The sequence below is a fragment of the Protomyctophum parallelum genome (genome assembly GCF_964188405.1).
Source record: "Protomyctophum parallelum genome assembly, chromosome: 21".
Taxonomy (NCBI): Eukaryota; Metazoa; Chordata; class Actinopteri; order Myctophiformes; family Myctophidae; genus Protomyctophum; species Protomyctophum parallelum.
In genome coordinates, this window is record NC_139713.1 from 19,553,393 (window position 1) to 19,573,725 (window position 20,333).

General features: G+C 41.9%; 1 protein-coding gene across 1 annotated transcript in view; it reads right to left on the minus strand.

Moving 5' to 3' along the window:
- Window positions 1-850: 850 nt before the first annotated feature.
- Window positions 851-20,333, minus strand: part of trabd2a (TraB domain containing 2A) — a 78,299-nt gene continuing 58,816 nt past the window's right edge. The window contains exons 5-7 of the mRNA XM_083793484.1: window positions 18,444-18,534; window positions 11,869-12,135; window positions 851-2,969 (exon numbers count right to left, since the gene is read on the minus strand). Coding sequence (XP_083649610.1) covers window positions 2,759-2,969; window positions 11,869-12,135; window positions 18,444-18,534 — 569 coding nt within the window. The 3' untranslated portion in view covers window positions 851-2,758. The remainder of the gene's footprint in view (window positions 2,970-11,868; window positions 12,136-18,443; window positions 18,535-20,333) is intronic.

Consider the following 20,333-nt stretch of genomic DNA (forward strand, 5'->3'; position numbering starts at 1 on the left):
AGAGCGTGCGGGATACATTCGTCAATGCACTGTCAAATCCTCAGCGTTATTCAATCCATTCCCAACTCTGAGAGCGTGGTTACGGACCCCCCTTGCACTTCAGTTACATTTGGACACTCTCAGTGTATTAATCCATTTAGGCTTGACGTCGAAATGAAAAAAAAAATCTTCAAAATCCTGACAGTTTTCTGAAAAACCTCATGTTTCTGTATCATTTGTGCTCAATATTTCATGTATATGACATACATATATGTAATTGGCCAATGACCCTCATCTGAAAATATGTTGTTCCAGGGACACCCCCAGAAGCAAAGATTTCAGTTAAAAACACTCTGCTTTTAGGGTGTTTGTGATAAGGAGTGAGGTTTTGCTAAATAGTGATGTGGTGTAGCTTGCCTTAAATAGGCACTTGGATAGTCCCACTGTGTTCTAGAAATAGTCAACATTACTGCCTCACAGACATGTACAAAAATGCACAAATATAGCATCTAAAAATAACCTATGACTGAGAATGTCCTGTCCTTTACTTAATTTGCTTTATACACATTTCTTGACCTAATTCAGGGCTCAATTCCCCATTTATTAGGGAAAGAAAACTATTTCAGTTTGACATCTAATAGCTCGAGGACACAGTCTGACATCTCTAAACAGTATGATCAATCATTTACATTTTTCTGTCTTTTTTTTCTGTCATTTTCTAAGAGCAGGTGCCTTCTTTAAACTAGTGGTCAATATAAAAATGTCATTGGTTTGCTTTAGTATAGAAGTATAAGTACAAATCAGATGTTTAACTAGATAAATTCTTTATTGTTTTCAACTTTATAGTAGAAAATATTACGATCAGCTCATGCCACATAATTGAAATGTGAATCACCTACATGACAAAAGTAAAAAACAGAAATACCAATACTTTGTTTTGTGCTCCATACGTGAAGACAGCGTTTGAAAATGTATAGGTTATTACTGCTCTCTTATTACAGAAAACGGTAATAGTGATGCTCCTTTCACAAAATAAAATGGATTTTCAAATCCCATTTCAAAAACATGCATAGTGCCAAATGCATTCATGAACGTATTTGACACCATGGACAGCAACGGAAAGTTACTTGCAAAACAAATGAAATAACATTAGGAATGATTTATGTCGCCTACATCTACTGAATAGTCAAATAAATTAAACAAATAATCTCTATGTGAAAACAAAAACAAAATAAAGACATCGACATAAATTCTTTTCACAATGCCATACAGCAAAGCCAATGGTAACACTGATGTAATACAATACAATCGCCTCTCCCTTCCAAACAATTCACTTTGGAGAGAGACTTGACATGGGCTATGGTGGTTAGTTCCTGATGTAATCTCAAAAATATACTGCATATCTATTTTATTTATTTTAAAAAAAAGAAGGAAAAAACAACATCAACACCTTTTGATAATTTTATTTTTTTATATATATTTCTACAATAATCTATAATATGTAGATACATTATGTACAATTTCCCCCTACAGTGTTATGCAAAACTAAAAACATTCTTCTAAAACAGAAGAATAAGTCTGCAGAAAACATTGCTGTTTGCAATGGCAGGGAGTTAAGAGCTGATTTTATTGCAACACGCGCGCACACACACACACACACGCGAGCGCGCACACGCACGCACACACACACGCAAATATAGAACATACTGATATGGTTGTGACATTGAAACAGCAACACATTTTGAATTGAACACAATGACATTTGACCTAAACTGAGTTCTATGGATGTCACCTGTAGAACCTGTAGAATAGTTGTGTTGTTAACCTGATGACCGGGGAGTCTGGTACACTATTATTGCCACTACACCAAATCTCTTCACCAAAAATAGACGATCTACAAGATCACAAGCTTGTAGAACTGCTATTTTCTGCCCATCGTTCAACCCAGAATAGGCTGACTAGATTTCTTGTCATTCGGCTAACATGTTAGCATTACAATTCAGACATTCTAGAAGTATCCCTGAATGATTTATTATTTCCTGCTCAAAGACAAAATTATTGAGTGGGACAAAGGGTTATTTTGAACTACTGTGTAAACTTTGTACTTGTATCTGTATCCCCAGATGTTGGTGTCTATGGTAAGATCTAATGTTCTGAGACATGTTGGTGAATGGTGCATTCACCGCAATATAATCTTCTATGAAATTATTGGAACGGCATCCTTGTTGAAACCTCCTGTTGTATGAAGAGTCACCTTTCATCTCACAGTCTTACAATGTATAATACCCTGTGCTATAATGCACATCAAATGAACCCTTTTATAACCTCTGGTTTTCCATGTTGCAGGAAAAGTAAATCTTATGAGACTCATATTTTCTATTCAGATCACGTCTCTGCTTCTCGGCAGCCTCGGGTATATTCTCTGAGAACAAGCGTCCATGGGCAGTTCTAGCACGATCCACATATCCTAAACATCAGAGAGTGTTTCACTGTGATCTAGTGTTCTTTGAAAGTTATACAGCGAGAGTCCTGATCTCCAAATGAGAGGGTCAAATCACGTTACGAGGTCTGTTCTCTTGCTCTCTGAGCTGACAACATGAGACGTCAATGAGACTTCTCGTATGGGGCCCCACTAATGAGAGCGCAGGGATCTTTTAAGGGTGGCGATGTCCGTTGGTTCAAACCACACTGGTTGAAAACAGTGTAGGGAGCAGCACGGCCTCTAGGGGCCACCAGCGGGGCTTGTGGAATATAAGTCTCTCCACTGCAGCATATAGACCTAGAGCAGCGTAGTTGATATAATATGTTGGAGAAGTAGACAGAATGTGAAGAGGAGGGGTAGTGAGGACGACGAGGAAGACGATGGTAATGATGATGACGAAGGTCTGTGGTGGTAACTGTAGGGACCATGGACTCTGTCGGGCGGCCGCACTGTGATGTATCCGTTGATGATGCGTACGAGGGGCGGGGGAGGGGACTGGGCCGTAGTGCTGGAGAAGACAGAAATGACAAGGACAAATAATTGTTATATTTCTTTCTATAGTTATGCACTAAGTGCTTGACGATGAGCTCCTACTGGCTTATGTATACACCTTGATGTAACCGTTTCTCTCATGACTGCCTTTCTCCCTGTCGGATAAAGGAACGGTAATCCAAGGGAGTGACATTATTTAAAGAGATCGACAGACCTTTATTGATCGTGCGGGAAATTATAGCAGCGCCGCAGTAAGATACAGGAGGTATGGGTAGAGAACAAGTACGGAATTAAGTAGTACTAGTAACGCCAGTGACAACAGGATAACAATATAAAAGACACTATAGGCCCAGGCCGTAGCGTAACGGTCTGGGCACCGGACTGGTAATCCAGTCGCAGTGTGCCGCGGGTTCGACTCCCGGACCCGACACGGCCTTTACTGCATGTCATCCCCCCATCTCTCTCCCGTTTCCTGTCAGCCTACTGTCTGTCCCTTCAAAAATCAATAAAAGGCGTAAGCCGCAAAAAAATATCTTAAAAAAAAAAAAAAAAAAGACACTATAAAGTCAAAGACTCCACATCCGACCTGGCCCTCTGCAAGCTGGGCTGGTCAGGTGTGCATAGTGAACAGGCAACCAGTTGGTCGATATATTGTGCGCATTGCATTCTATCACTAACAAAAGCGGCATATAAATCACCTCACCAACCTTAATGCGGTCGTTTTAAGGCACCCCTCACCAGCCTTAATCCGGTCGTCTTAACGCACCCCTCACCAACCTTATGTCTAACCAATGACTAGTCTAAACTAAGTATGCACCCCTCTTTGGCCAGGTTGCATTTCTTAGCGAGCAACATGGCTGTACAATCAGACTTAAAGCCTGATTTATACCAGGTAGCGTGCCGGCATTGCAACATGATGTGAGCTTGTATATTTGCTATTTTCTGCATGTGACACCAGCTTGCACCCTAGTATAAAAACAAGTCTAAATCTCTCTATTTCTCCGTTTCTGTCTGCCTTTCTTTCCCCTCGTTTCATTTTCTCTCCTGCTAGGTCTGTCAGTTACATAGTTTCTGCCTCTCCGTTTGATGCCTGGCCAATGGGGCTAGTGTGGTTAAGGCTGGGACACGGCCAGACAAAACAAACACACAGGTTCCTGAAGGCAGGAGGAACTCTCTACTTGCCAGCGCTCAGGCTAGAATGGGCACAGCAACTAGGAAGAGGATTATAGATTGAGACAGGGTCTGAGGAAAAAACTAAAGGATAGCATGTTAGCATTTCGCATTAAACTGACAGGTAACAGTAACTGCCCTTTCCCTTTAGATTAGGAATTCTAGCCAAGTTCAGAATCAACTTTCTCTCGGCATGCAGATCTGCAACACGCATGCACGCACATCACTTTCTATTTGGAGCTGAAAAATAGCCAGATAAAAAGTTAATATGAAACGTATCCCCTTTAACTGGTGCAGATAGGTCTGTTATCTTCTCTCTTTTATGAAAGAACATACAAGCATCTGCAACTTTTTGAGTTCCCAAATCGTTCCCCTTGCGATTTCTAAATTAGCCTCAAATTCAAGTGTTTTCATCGCTGGCATATGTTTGTAGTTAATAATATTTACTTTGCATTGATTGGTCTTGGCTTATGGCTAAACCGGTCTGTAGCTCTTGGCCCTAGTTCCTAGGTGGATTTTGATGTTGATGATTAGTTCAGACAGGCTACAGAACAGGTATTTAGAAGTTCTATTTTGGTGTCCTTTTATTTTACCGATATTTTAAGTATCTATACTTTTCTTAATCACTTCAACACCAGATGTACTTCATTTAATGGAGTAAAGGAGTGGCTCTATACTAGATGCACTCATTTTGTTCTGTGCACACCGACATTTCTTCACTAAAGACATCTGCTATTTCTGCTGAATATTTGTATTAGTGACACAAGGGTTCATGTGGTTAAATTTGGATAGAGATGTTTGGAAAAGGTAATTCTCTCTGAATTTAATTAGTTAATTTTACTCAGAGATTGTAAAAATGGACACTCAGAACTAAACTGAAGCCTAATTTAAACTTCATCGTATGATGGGTCGTGCTGCAAAAGTAGTCAGATCTACAAGCTCACAGTGCAGCACCTGGTTACTGTAGCTTACAGATTGGCTATTTTTTGGGAGTATGAATTAAGCATAACACTAGTGGTTTGTCTGTGCATGTATCAAAGAGTGTAGAAAAATGACTGTAGTGTCCAACTCTCTCTCTCTCAACCTGACACAGACACAGAGACCTACTCAACAGTGATCTCTCTCCCTCTCTCTCTCTCTGTGTGCGTCAGTCAGTCACTCTCTACCTCAGCCATCAACGTCCGCGTCACAGTGGAAAGAATTAAGCCTGGAAGAACGCCTCACAGTACAGCACGGTCTTGGAAAACACTGAATATTAATACTAGAGCAATACCTTTTCAGACATTAAAATATACAAACTAGGTCCACAGTGTACACTCAAGAACATGTGTCCACAAACAACTCCTTTCCTTCTGGTTAAAGCGCTAGTCCGAGATACTAAAAATAACAAGGTTTTCAGACATAATGTATACAACCCACGGCCATAGACCCTCTCTGTTCATTTGGCACAGAGTTGTGAATATACAAAGTCAAATGTTGGGTGTTAATTGAACTCTGAGAGTGTAGAAATGTAACCTTTATGGTCCATTTTTAGAGCCACAGAGTTCAATTGAGACTGAGGACTTTATGACATGACTTGAGTGTTTAATATTTTTCAAGTCTTTGCCTACTGTAAACTGACCACATTTCAAAAGCATAGGCATGGAAAATAAAATGAAATAAACCTTGCCCTTACACTACAGGGTTATCCACTTTCAGCCTGGCGTGCCTATTTTGAACACATTGTGAGCTTATAGATCGGCTATTCTCGCCGCACGATGAGTGGTTAAACATTAATTGCTTTATGGGGATTTCAAAGGGTTAGTAATCAAGATTCACCACGCCCCTCGCATGTCATTACTGAACTTTATATGTCACCTAATACCAGTGGTGGACATTTCTTACCTAAGTAAAAGTATCAGTACTGGTTAAATGACAGCACACGGAAGGTCCGAAAAGAATGCAGGCGAGCTGAACGTCAGTGGAAAAAAGATAAGCTAACGGTGTCGTTTGACATTTTGCGTGATAGTTGGCGTAAATACCAGCTAATTGTCAAAACTGAAAAAATGAAATACTTTTCAGATATCATTGTGACAAACTGTCACAAACCTCAGGTTTTATTTAAAACTATAAATGACATTCTTGACGTCCCCCAGCCTGTCTGTCTAGATGCTTCCCCTGAAACATGTGAGCTCTTTTTAAAGTTTTTTATGGAAAAAGTAGCTAACATTAGGGCTAGCATCCCTTCTCCGACACATGACCCGTCTACTGCTGTCACCTGCCCCGCCATTTTGAGCCACTTTGAGCCTGTGTCTCTTATTCAGCTAGAGGAAATTATTTCCCAAATAAAACCAACTGGCTCCCCCTTAGACGTCCTTCCCCCTCGGCTGGCTAAAGAGACCAGTGGTGCTACAGGGCCGGATCTCCTGTCGATCTTAAACCGGTGCCTAGCAGGTGATGTACCAGCCGTTTTTAAACATGCTGTGGTACTATTTCCGTAGACAACGCCCTGGTAACGTCTGTCCCAACAGCCAGGAATCTTGGTGTTGTCCTGGATAGTCAGCTCTCGTTCAAAGCTCACATCACAGCTGTCACTCGATCATGTAGGTTCACACTCTATAACATACGACGAATTAGACCGTTCCTCACCCAGGAATCAGCCCAGCTCCTAATCCAGACAACAGTCTTGTCAAAACTCGACTATTGTAACTCCCTCCTTACTGGCCTACCAGCATGTGCACTTAAGCCTCTCCAGCTGATCCAAAATGCAGCAGCTCGCTTGGTCTTCAACCAGCCAAAATTCTCACATGTCTCCCCCCTGCTCCGCTCCCTCCACTGGCTCCCGGTCGCTGCCCGCACAGAATACAAAACTCTGATGCTGGCATTCAAAGCAACCAAAGGTATGGCTCCCCCATATCTTACAAGTATGATTGAACCCTACAAACCCTCCCGCGCACTCAGATCAGCCAACGCAGGGAAACTGGAAGTACCCTCACTAAAAACGCCGGGCCAACGCTCCACACGTCCCAAACTCTTCTCCCTTCTGGCTCCAAAACTGTGGAATGCACTTCCCATTGCAGTCAGAACTGCAGCATCACTCCCAATCTTCCGCCGTAGCCTGAAAACCCACCTTTTCAGACTCCATCATGGCCCATAGCACTTACCCTAACCCCTTAGATAGCATTTCTGTTGGCTTAGATAGCATTTGACACAGACTTATAGCATGTTATGTAGACAGCACTATAATTGTATTGTATATAGTTATAGCACGCCATAGTACATATGTATAGCATAGTAGTAAATATGTATAGTTTATATGTATAGTGTATGTATAGTTTCATTATATAGATATTCCACTGTTACTTTCTTAGCTTACGCATGTTTCATGATATTGATAAATGCTTTTATGTGATGTATTCCCATGCTTTTGTTCTTGCTTAAATGTAAGTCGCTCTGGATTAAGAGCGTCTGCTAAATGCCTAAATTGTAAATTGTAAATTGTACAGCCGTTGCTTAAAAAGCACAACCTCGATCCCTCTGTCCCATCCAACTTCAGGCCTATTTCCAAGCTCCCGTTTAACTCAAAAGTTATGGAAAAATGCGTCCTGGCCCAACTGATGCCCCATCTGAACACCCATGGCATCTTAGAAGTGTTCCAGTCTGGGTACAAAACCCTCCATAGTACTGAGACTGCACTCATACGAATCTTTAATTATATATTTTTGGCTACGGACTCTGGTGATTCTCTTATTCTGGTGCTCTTGGACCTGACTGCCGCTTTCGACACGGTAGATTACAGCATTTTGCTCTCTCGCTTGGAGCACTGGGTTGGCATTAAAGGGTCAGCACTGGAGTTTTTCAGATCCTACCTGTCAGGGAGAAGTCTCTGTGTTACCCTAGGAGACGCTACATCCTCCACAGCATCCCTCCACTGCGGGGTGCCACAGGGCTCTATTTTAGGTCCAATCTTGTTTATGTTGTACCTGCTCCCCCTAGGATCTATTTTCCACTGTTACGCTGATGACAGCCAAATCTACCTGCCTCTGAAACGTAACAACCCTGACTCCTTAAAACCCTTGCTCGCTTGCCTGGAGGATGTAAAAGCATGGCTGGCTTTAAACTTTTTAAACTTTAACGATGGCAAGACCGAAGTTATGGTGTTTGGGCCAAGCAACAATGTGTTTCCTCCCGGTGATTTAGGTCCCCTTGAGCCTTTCTTAAAGCCAATTTCCACCAATCTAGGCGTTAAAATAGACTCTGATCTAAAAATGGACAAACAGGTAAATGAAACAGTCAGAAAGAGCTTTTTCCAGCTTAGAAGGCTGGCAAAGATTAAATCTTGTCTTTCCCGCCCTGTGTTCGAAACTGTTATCCATGCCTTTATGACATCCCTCCTAGACTACTGTAATGCCCTGTATATTGGAGTCAACCAGGTCTCCATATCTCGTTTACAGTTAGTCCAGAATGCCGCCGCACGGTTGCTTACAGGTACACGTAAGCGTGACCATATTAGTCCTGTACTAGCCTCCCTCCATTGGCTTCCTGTGCGATACAGGATTGATTTCAAAGTTTAGCTTTTTGTTTTTAAATGTTTAAATGGTTTGGCACCCATTTATCTCTTTGAACTACTCAAACCGTATGTTCCCAGAAGGACCCTCAGGTCCTCTGACCAGCTTCTCCTGGTGGTGCCTAAATCAAGGCTGAAGCTCAGAGGGAACCGGGGGATTTTTATTATTTGATTGTAAAGCACTTTGGTACAACTTGTTGTTATTTAAATGTGCTATAGAAATAAAGATGGTATGGTATGGTACTGTATGTACTGACATACTCTTCAATACTAGTAAAAGTCCGGAATAGTACAATAGTATTAGTAAGTATTGGTATCAAAATGTACTTAAAAGTACCAAAAGTAGAAAGTACTCATTATGCAGAATGTCCCATTTCACAAGTTTTCAAAAATCGTTTGAAAATAGCATGATCTCCAAGCTCACAAATTGTGACTCTATTTTCAAATGGATGAAATGTAAATAGGGCTGTGTGTAGTGGTTAATAATAATCTAAATCTACAAAGTAACTAGTAACAAAAAAGCTTAAAAATAATTGTACTGGAGTAAAGGTGCATTATTTGCCTCTGATGTTTAGTAGAGTAGAACTCAAATGATAGAAAATTGGAAATATCATTTATATTAATAAATAAATAAATATTGTAGCCTAGCCTGGCTCGGTGGCTCCAGCCCCTGAATCGCTAGCCAGTGCCACACCCGTTAAAAACATGTTCTTCTGGCGATGAAGTGAAAAAATAGATGAAGATTCAGTGTGTCAGGCTACTTAAGTACAGTACTTGAGTAAATCCACCGCTGCCTAATAGACAGACATAAACTGATCTCCAGCCAGCACACCAGGTTTCTGTAAGTATGCACTGCCTAATAGACAGACATAAACTGACCTCCAGCCAGCACACCCGGTTTCTGTAAGTATGGACTCAGATTTTCTGATCCTGTGTAAACAGTCCGAGTCTCTCCATCAGTGTATGATGGCCTGAAGCTAGCCATAGTAAATAAGCTTTATGTTCCTTACAGAGTGAATAAATACATATACGAGTCTGGATGGCAGGGGCATACCCTGGCATGTAAATACTTCTGACACGCACATATGCGACACATAGGCACAGACACACACACATCGGTATATATATGTGAATGGGTGAATGTAATGCACAATCTACGTAAAGCAGCTTTGGATAATAGCACTATATGAATTCACCAGAGTGTCACACAAAATGAGCGAGAAGCTGGTTTTATTAGATTTCATGCATCCATTGGAACACACTTTCTTTTTTACATTTCCTGGAAGGGTTTGGACAGGAGGTTTCCGCCCGACAGCAACGCTATGCAAGTGCACTCAGAAAGCAATCTAAATATGTAAATAGGGAGAATGTAGAGACAAAATTGCCTCACAGCTTTAATGTCTCTGTCTGATTATGTAGTTTGATGAAGGGGAACACGTCTTAGTATTTGATTAATCCTACATAATTAACACAGGATAGTCATTACCTGGCCATTCGTCATTGCCTGAGGTTCATTTCATATTCTCTCGTCGTCGTGAATAAATACGGCTATGGGTATGTGATAAACACACAAGCCAGAAATGAGAATCTATATTTAATGGTCACTAGACCGGTGCCCGGGCTATAGAGCACCGAGTCTGTAACGATGGAAGTTGGAGATCCATGCCCCACCTGGCTATGCAGTATGCAATGCCCGTTGTACCCTGTCACAGTACCCATTCCACCCTGTCTGTGTCCCTTTTATGCCCATATATGGAGATTTCTGAATCTGTCTCTCTGTGTCCTATATATGGAGTTCTGTGTCAGGCATGTCCAAATAGTGTTGTGAGGTCAGAACAGGCCAGCTCCATACATGGACCCTGGACATGGGCCCTGTCCAGAGCCCGGGCAGAGAGGCCTTTTGTGGCGGTTCTGGACGACTCCACACCGGGCACTGAGCTCCCTGTGGTGGTGTTGAATGCGTGTGTCGAATTTGAAGTCGGTGGGGCGAACGGTTCTCGAGTTATGTGCATTACAGCCGTACACACGTACAGACGTACAGAGATGTGGTGCATTTAAAGATAGCTAAAGTGATTTTTACTAGTTGACTAGTTGCCTAGTTTACTAGTTGAATAGTCGACTAGTTGCTTAAAGCCCTATTATCTACTACTGATTTCAACAGGCACTACAACATACTGTACACAACTTTCAAATCATCAAATGAAAGCACAATAAAGACAATAATCACCTTGCGGTTGGTCAGTCCAAACAAGTCAAAGGAGAACGTGGTGTCAACAGAGATGACCATGCCTTGTGGCAAGGTCCCCTGTTTTCCTCTGAAAGGTGAGCTTGTTTTGTTGGCTGGTTAGTCCCTGCCTGGAGCCATCGTGAGACCAAAACCGGATGATGTCTAAGATTTCCCAGGCTTCTGTTTTCATAGCCAAGACACTTATACCAGGATGCAACCAGTCTGGACCTATACCACACTGCACTGGAGGCTTTTTCTTGAGTGTGTTGCATATACACATACAGTCCATGTATGTGTTCACACACATGCACATGCACACAACACACACACAGACACGCACACACAGAGTACGGTGATGTGATACACTGACTGGTTTAGCCTGCATCATCAGGAAGTGTCAGTTGTGTTCTATAGACCAGTGGTTCCAAAAGTGGGGTCTGGGGACCCCTAGGGGTCCTTGAGGGAGTTCCAGGGGGTCCCCGGCTAAATGATAGTGATCCTTATGGATCCTTATGGTCTGTAACTCTGAGAGTGTACAAATGGAACCAAATGGACCCTAACAGGTCCATTTGGTTTCATTTGTACCGTGACATGAAAAGGTTTGGTAACCACTGCCTTAAGGAAACTTTGACAGAAAAAGACTCGCTCACCGTATAGAAACTAGAAGTAAAACTCCTTAGACTGAGACTTAAGAAAATATTTTGTATTTTATTTTATCATGCTCATAAGGAACCACTGCCTTACATTACTTCTCACATAAGTAAAGTTACCCCGTCGCACACCGAGAATAGCCAATGTACAACAAGCTCACAAGTCACAATGCACTGTGCACAATGCACAATGCACTTCATGATCATGAACACGCTATGACACGTGTAGATTGGCTATTTTTATGCAGCGTGACAACGGTGTACGATTAAGTACGAATCACGCTCAACTCGCGCCTCTTTTCAAACCGCTTTCTCGTCTCACCTCTCCTCTATGCGGACCCAGAGGTCGTTGAAATGCCGGTGTCGCTGTTTCTTCTGCTTGTTTCTCCTCTTCTTCTTCATCATTTTCCTCTCGGCCTTCTCCAGCTGCTCCAGGCTGTCCGGGGGCAGGAGCATATGGGGCAGGGGCTCCGTGCCCAGGGGGTGGCCCAGGTGGTCCTCGTCGTGGTGGGGAAGCTCGTGGAGAAAAGGCTCCAGCGGAGGGGGTTCGTCGTGGTTGTCCTCCGTCTCTGGGGAAGAACTGGACCTCCTTGCAGATGAAGGAGTGACAAAGAAAGAGAGAGAGAGAGAGAGAGAGAGAGAGAGGGTTAAGCTTCGTAGCTAGGCATTTGGAGATAATATAACTATCATTCAACCAAGTTTGTTTAATTCCCTGTCATGAGGAGGGGAGGATTTTATGTAATGTAAAAATACAATATTATATATATTATACAGCCAACCGCTCTATGATAAAGTACGGTACTGTAGCTAAAATGGTGAATATGAGAGACCCAATGAGACCCAATGTTTTAAAATGACCCAATGATATTCTCCATAGAGAGATCTTACTTCCACAAACCAGGGGATGAGCGAGTGACGTCAGGACTTTGGTGCTCTATACTACAACTACTGTTGTGAGACCATCCACATTTTAGGAGTGACATTTTATGTTATGTTTATGTTATTTTTGCAATTTGTTTTGTCATTTTTTACCTTAACCCTAAAGCTGAAACTAGCGGATCTGCAAGCTCAGAACGCGTTGTGCTGCAAGGCGTTGTAAGCTTGCAGCTCCATTTTCAGTGCACGGCACCGGCACAAGGCACGCCATCCAAGTGTTGAATGCACATAACCCCTAAAGCCCTACAATTTGGCCCTCACAAGTATAGTAACAAGCACAGACACGAAACATGGACTCGCTACAAACATTTAAGCTTTTGTTACACATGTCATTTTTACACATGTCATTTTTCTTGTGGTTTCCCCCGAGACAGAAACTTCTGAATGATCTGCAGCTTTCCAGTGTCTCCTCCAATATCCAAACCCATTCATCCTGAGAAAGTGTGTGTGTGTGCGTGTATGCGTGCGTGGGTGCGTGTGTTTTAGGAGTGATTTTTCAGTGACTAAAGAACTGTGTATTTGTGTGTGTAGTGTACACACACACATGCGTGCCTGAGGGATTCACATCTGTTTGATGGATGATGGCACCAATCACCTATCAGCCATACTTCCTTTTCTCCCCATAGCGCGCGCGCGCACACACACACACACACACACACACACACACACACACACACACACACACACACACACACACACAAAGCTCTATCACAATATTATTTATTTATCTCACCCATAATGATCATTGGACATAATAGCAAGCTAACAGTTAACCAAAACGCATGGATTTTATTTAACTTGGTATCCAGGACTGACATTTGTGGAAGTTTGTATGGAACATTTCAGCCACTGTTTCTACACCTGTAAACTTGTGAAGTGACAATCGAAACTGAGGTGTACTGTATGTGTGTGTGTGGGCGTGTGCAATCGCGCATGTGCGTAAAAACTTGTAAATGAGGAGTCTAGTTCCAGTCTAGTATAATGCTGAAATGCTTGCTCACAGAGGGGCTCTTGTGAGCAAAAACAAAGGCAGAGTCAGAGGTTCATGGGTTTATATAGCCATTATATGCAGGGGCATTATAACAGACCATAAATGTTCAATATTACATGGTTCATGCACGTAGCAAAAGTGGTAACGCTTGTAAAAGAAAAAAGGTACATTTTTACACTCTCCGGTAATACTGCCGTATGTAACAGTATTTTCTGAGCAATTACTCAAGAAGAAATAATTAATTTAAGCCATTTTGAGATTAGATTCTAGCTCGTAGCGTGCCACTCTTGTAGATCTGCTATTTTTCAATAGCTAAAGAATAACATAATGCTAACACCAAAATGGGTTCCCGCACAAAATGGGTTAAGCCACTAATGTAATTAAAAAAAAAGATTCGATTGCTATACTAATCATGCTCTCTACCAATAAACACAATAGCACTAGACAGAAGGGGACAGAAGCAGCAAAATAATAGTTTAAGGAAGCAATTTCATTTTTTAGAGCAATGAAACCATTATGAACGAACGAGAAAACATTTGGCTGAGTAAGAATTTCTTAATTTGAGGACACATGCACACTCACAACACACTACTTTCCCCAAGACAAGCAATGGGCGAGAAAGAAGTTTGATTTAGACTGGGGTTTACATGTGTCAAGGGGGCCACGGGTCCATTTAGGCCCCTTTTCAATTACAACAGCTTAAGAGGCGTGCAAATCAAACTCTAAACTCCACACGGAGCTCTGAAGGACTGTGGTGTGCCCGATACACAAAGAGAACGATTGACTGAAATGACGAACCCAAGGGACACTGTACACAGTCAAATTCTCACTGTACATTTAACTGAGAAGAACTAATGGAACCAAAATGGTGTGTGTGTGTGTGTGTGTGTGTGTGTGTGTGTGTGTGTGTGTGTGTGTGTGTGCGACCGTGCACGCTGCGTACATGCATGCGTGTGTGCAAGCCTGTGTGTGATGTTTTGCTATTAATACAGCCTCAGTATGCTAGATTTCTTTTCATAGTTTATGACAATTTGTTTGTTGTGCAAGTGCAAAAAAGAAAAGAACAAATATTGTTTCTCTCAAATTATTTTCTAATCATTAGACATAATTTGTCTATTAAAAAAGTTGTGCTTTTATAAAAAAGGCTTTTTGCATTTAAATTTAATATCAGAAAGTAACACCGTATTTACAGTTTCTCCTCAATGCATTTTGTTTTCTATCCTGTTTTCTCAATGTTCTTAAACATTTTATAAGCCAACAGCTAAAGCAAATGGCAAAAGCTCAGAGCTTCAGGGCAGGCTGACTGTTTTAAGGCCTATTCCTACTCTAGTTTTAGGTGATAAGGTGACCACCGTGGTGGTTGGGAAAACCACGTCATGCCGCGGTGATAAGCGACTCACAGCTCACCCAAACATCTGTTTTTACTAACCACCGAAACGGTGGTCACCTTATCACCTAAAATTGGAGCATGAATAGGCCTTAAACCGAGGAAGACAAAGTTGAACGCTTTCACCAAAGAATGGCTGGATCTAATCACTTAAAGATAAGTGGAAGCGGTCAAAGAGATGGGACACAAATCACACAATGTAATGCCAGTGATCACTGATCATAGAACTGGTCTAAAGCTAGCCTATTGCTAAAGACTAAAGGATATTTTTTCTCCGCCAACATTCACAATTCCACATCAAAACATGGCTATTACACAATTAGCAGATCACTAGCTGTCTCTGGTTAGGTTTAAGTTGTTAACATTCTGTTCCCACCACAGCGACATTAGTAAGAGTAAAAGTAATGTAATAAAGAGAGGTGTCAACATAACATCTACAGTGAGACATAGTCCTTGAGAAAAGCATAATCAATGAAGGGATTATTACTGCGTGTAGCTTTTGATTATTTGCAGACTTTCTTTTTTTTTCTTTACCATGGTTTAAACTGAACTTAGAACATCTGTTTTGGGTCTGCAAGATGAAATTAGACCAACTATGGAGTTGCGCTTACTTGGAAAATGATTCCCATTTGAAATCCAGTCTGCAAAAAAAAAAAAAAAGAATCGAGAGAGAGAGCTCAGACAAAAATAAATAAATAAATACCCCCACGAGGGCCGCAGGGCAACAGTTGCAGCCAGGCCATGAAACCGTACACCAATTTAAGTGATAAAATATGGACCTACCAATTTCACAGACTCGTGTTTTCAGAAGAAATCATAATGTGTAACAACGTTGTGGTGGAATAGGATACCCTCCTGCCTCACTCACTCGCTCTCTCATCTCTCCCCTCTGCCTTTCGTTGTCTCTCTATCCAACAGGTCCCTGCCATACCTTTTCTCTCTCCATTAGGGCTGCAACTGTTGATTATCTTATAAGCGATTATGCCATCCATTACTTTTCTTACATGGAATGATCGAGAAGGGTGTCTCTTTTCATATAAACACAAATTTATATCAACAAATCAATTAACCGCTTCATCGTTGTTTTATACTTCATAAAAAAAAACATTTTGTTATTGATTTTTTAAGTATTGACTATCAATTATATTTTATAATCAGTTTACTATACCCCTACAATCCATTCTCTGTAGCCATTCAATCAGATTGTTAGCATTTTCACGATTTTTCAAAAATAGCAGATCTACAAGCTCATAGATATAGGAGCTTGTAGATCTGCTATTTTTCAATAGGTAAATTATAACAATTCCCGCCCAAAATGGGTTAACTAACTTCAGATTTTAGAATTTCAGATGTTTTTTTTTTAAACAAACAACAAATCAAATAGCCCAAATATCCGATCTACAAGCTAAGGCTGTGCATCAGCAATTTTGTGCATATTTTTACAGAATGTTCACCAATTATAGCACTGACGAATGTCTTAGGACCAAAATGTTTGCTACTTTTAATTTCACTTTGAGCACAGAGCACTTTATGAGCATGTTAAAATTAAAGAAAGGATCTTTTCTTAAGTCTCATTCTAAGGAGTTTTCCTTCATTTTTTTATACAGTGAGCGAGTCTTTTTCTGTCAAGTTTTTCTATGTTCACCAATTATGTCATGTCTAGGGTTCATCTGGTTAAAGATTATAACATTACACCTATCCTTTGTTCCATCGTGTCTTTAAAAAAAACCCCCACATTATTCCAATCATAATTCCATCATGTGGTACCAGGAAATGAGGTCACATCCACACTCAAAACAACCAATACCACATTGCTCGGCGTTTCACTGACTTCCCAGATCTACACCTCTGGCGTGCTTTCATCAGACGGCCACCGCTCCATTCCGCTCAAGTCCCACTACGACATCCCCTCCTCCTCCCTCCTCCCCAACCCCTCCTGTACTGTCCACAGCTTTGTTCTGCTCCGACCTCAACCTGTGATGATGACATGTACCCCGCTGTGTCCAAGCCAAAGAAAACAAAGCCACTTATATAGGATAGAAATCGCATTGTTTCCGACTTAAGTCTTAAAGCAAGGATTTTAAACTGGAGAACAATTGGCCTTCTATCATTGTTGCTTTTGTTCTGTCATAAAATCTGCCTCTCTCTCTCTCTCTCGTTCTGTCTGTCCGTTTCTCTCTCTTAATCCCTCTCTGGTCTGTCGGTCTTCTCTCTCTGATTGTATTAACGGTCTTTGTAGCCGTTTCTATCCACACTAGGGTGACCAGATGGTAAGGGGAAAAACGTGTGACAACCGGGGGTTTGCGGTTTTGAGCCGTCAGGAACCCTCAGCAGGCCTGGGCAGTGGGAGCCATCACAGCTACGTCTGTAGTTCTTCTATTTAATGTACAGCAAACATGATCCCTTTTAATACTGCACCCAGCCGTGTTCATGCTAGCGGGAAGGTTAGGTGCTGACATGTCCATTACTCTTTTGAAGACATATGCAATAAAAGTGACATTTTCACAATGAACACTTTTTTATGACCTGAAGCTTGAAACCTTGCATTAACGCCATGGTTCTCAAAGTGGGGTCCGGGGAAAAGTTGTATCGAATGGCGGGCCACAGCCTAATCCATATAAAACGGGGGTCCTTAAAATGAAAAAGGTTGAGGTATCGTGGAGACAAAAATCAGAATATTCTCAAACATACGGTAAATGAAATGTTAAAAAAAGAGAAACGTTGAGTGAAAGAGAGATACCTTGAAAACCAAGGCGGGAGGGAAATAAATGATGAGATCGACAATGGCATCACGAGTTGAAGATAGACGAGCCACAACGTGCGAATGCAACACAGTGAGGTTGTAGGTCGGCCATTTCCGGAGCGTGACACAGTCATGCGATGGAACATGAATTGGGCATATCATTGACAGGAGGACAGCGCCACGGACAAAGGAGAGGTGGAAAGAAAGATGGAAAAACAGAGAGAAGGAGAGAGAGAGAGAGGGAGAGAGAGTGCAGCAGCCTTCAAGTGGTAAGTCCATTTCCCACATTGGATTCCAGCGAAGGCCGCAGCATTGCTCTAAACTATCACCCTTAAGAAGTCTGGCTTTGGCGGTTTAACTTGTTTATCACTTCAAGACACGGCGCTCCACAGCCCAAGAATTAGTCAAGGCCACAGCAGAGCCACAATCCTTTCTCTTACACTCTCCAAATATCACTTCCAGAACACGCCGGACTGCGCGACTTGGAAGATATCAGGACGTTGAGGGGCGCTAGACCCTGACTATGCCCAGCTTTGTGTGTTTGTGTGTACCCCATAGCGATGATTCGATTGGCTGAGCACGGAAATTGAGAATACAAAGTGAGGACAGAAAGGTGATGATGAATGATGCAAGAAGTAGAACAGCGGCTTCCATTTCAGCATGCCGACTCTCCGGGCAGAGAAATGCTGTACGTTCTATCAGCTTGGAATCCCCGTCGATGATGCCATTGGTAGGAACGGTGAGGACCAATCATATTGAAAATGGCTGAAGCTCTCCTTTAAGTGTGTGTGTGTGTGTGTGTGTGTGTGTGTGTGTGTGCGTGCCTGTGTGTGTGTTTACCTGCTAATGGGTTGCCCAGCGGGGGTGTGCTCCACCTCGTATCCATGGCGACGCAGCACGTCAATCACGGTGTTGTTGCCCAGGAAGTGTCCTGCAATCAAAACGCATTGGTCACTTATTAGGACTGACTGACTGACAGTTCACATGAGTGAACTGCTACGCTTAGGGCTGTAACTAACTAATGATCATTCTCTTATATCCATTTATATATAAATGCACCATCGATTCATTGATCGATTAGCATTAAAATGTATGCAATGGTGCCATGCTATAATAGTGATAATAGCCGATCTACAGGTTCACAATGAGCATGTTGTAGATCAGCTATTTTCACTATTTCAAAAAGTGTCATTTGTTGGATAATGACACGACCAAAGTAAGGATTATTAACACATTATTATCACATTACTTCCCCCCACCGTTATCTGTTGTTTGTGACAGGACCACAATGGAAATAAGTTCTAGACTTTATCATTCGCACGCACACACACACACACACACACACACACACACACACACACACACAGTTTCACGATGCTCATATTGCAGTCATGTCACATAGTATACTAAACACACATGCACACCGCCACAGACGAACAGGGGGTCATTGTGTCACCGACTAGCGGAAAAGGTTTAAGTGCAGTTTTTAGTGCTTTAGGGCTTTCTCCCAGGGATACGTGACAATAGATACTGGATGGATAGCATGGCTACAGGCCGTATGACTGCTTTACAACCACAAGGTGCATTTCACCTTCAACTTAACTGTATTCAGATAAAATAAAATATAAAAAAGCAAAGCACTTTTATAATACTTTTGTACTTTTAGTCAGGTATGATGTGTGATAGGAAGGTATCAGCAAGACTCAAAGGGAAGGTGTTGGAACTGCCAGGCAAAGAGAAGATTGATGGATATAGTGAAAGAGGACAAACACAATCAGTGCCGGAAGTGCATCAAAATAGAAGCTCCGGGGGGGCCAGAGTTGTCTGATCGCTTTTACTCTGAAAGCCATGAACCGGAAACACTTTCCTAAAAAAGTTGACTTTACAAAGAGACCTCACATCCCCGATCATCTTAATTATTTTTTTTACGCTCCAAAAAACGTTCATATTTTGCGGGAGAGACGGATGAGTAGCAGAAATGAAGCGCCAGCATATCGATCCATTCATCACCACGGATGGATGGATGGATTAGGAGATACGAGACATTCTTTCCGCTGCGCTAACATGGGAGTCAATGACAAGCTAATAATTGCACTGAGCGTTAGCATACGGAAAGCGAAAAGCGAAATGCCAAAAAAAAAAGAAGGAAAAATTCGGAATATTCTTATCTCGCCCCGCGTCGCTGGGACGTCGCTAGGACGTCCACAGACGTCGTAGGCACTAATATTTCGGGATCCTTATGACGGCCTCAGGCGTTTTATTATGTTGTGCTATTGCCACTTTTTTACTTAAGGAAAACATTACACCACTGGGCCAAAGCTACCGACTATGGATCCTCTGAAATGACATCAACTCCCACACCGTAAAATCCTGGAAGTGTTATTTCTAACTTTCTAAGTGTAAAAATGGACCCGAGAGGGGATCTCTTTGGGTTTGTCCCTCCCAACGCTCTTGGCTCCATGTTTCTACTCCTCCCCATCCCTTCTCTTACTTCCTACGTCCTTCCATTCTTGGACCATTCGTAATCGTAACTAGCATTCATCAATTATTTTCTTCAGAGTGTGGAATAGTGGAGTCGATGTATGAGGTATCAAAAAAGGGAAATATCTAATAAGTAAAGTAAAAGTACCTCAAATAAATTGTACTTTAGTCAAATTGGTTACCTTACACCACTGCATTTGCTTCACTCTCCCACTCTCTCATTTTAAAACATTCATTCTCACCCTTCTC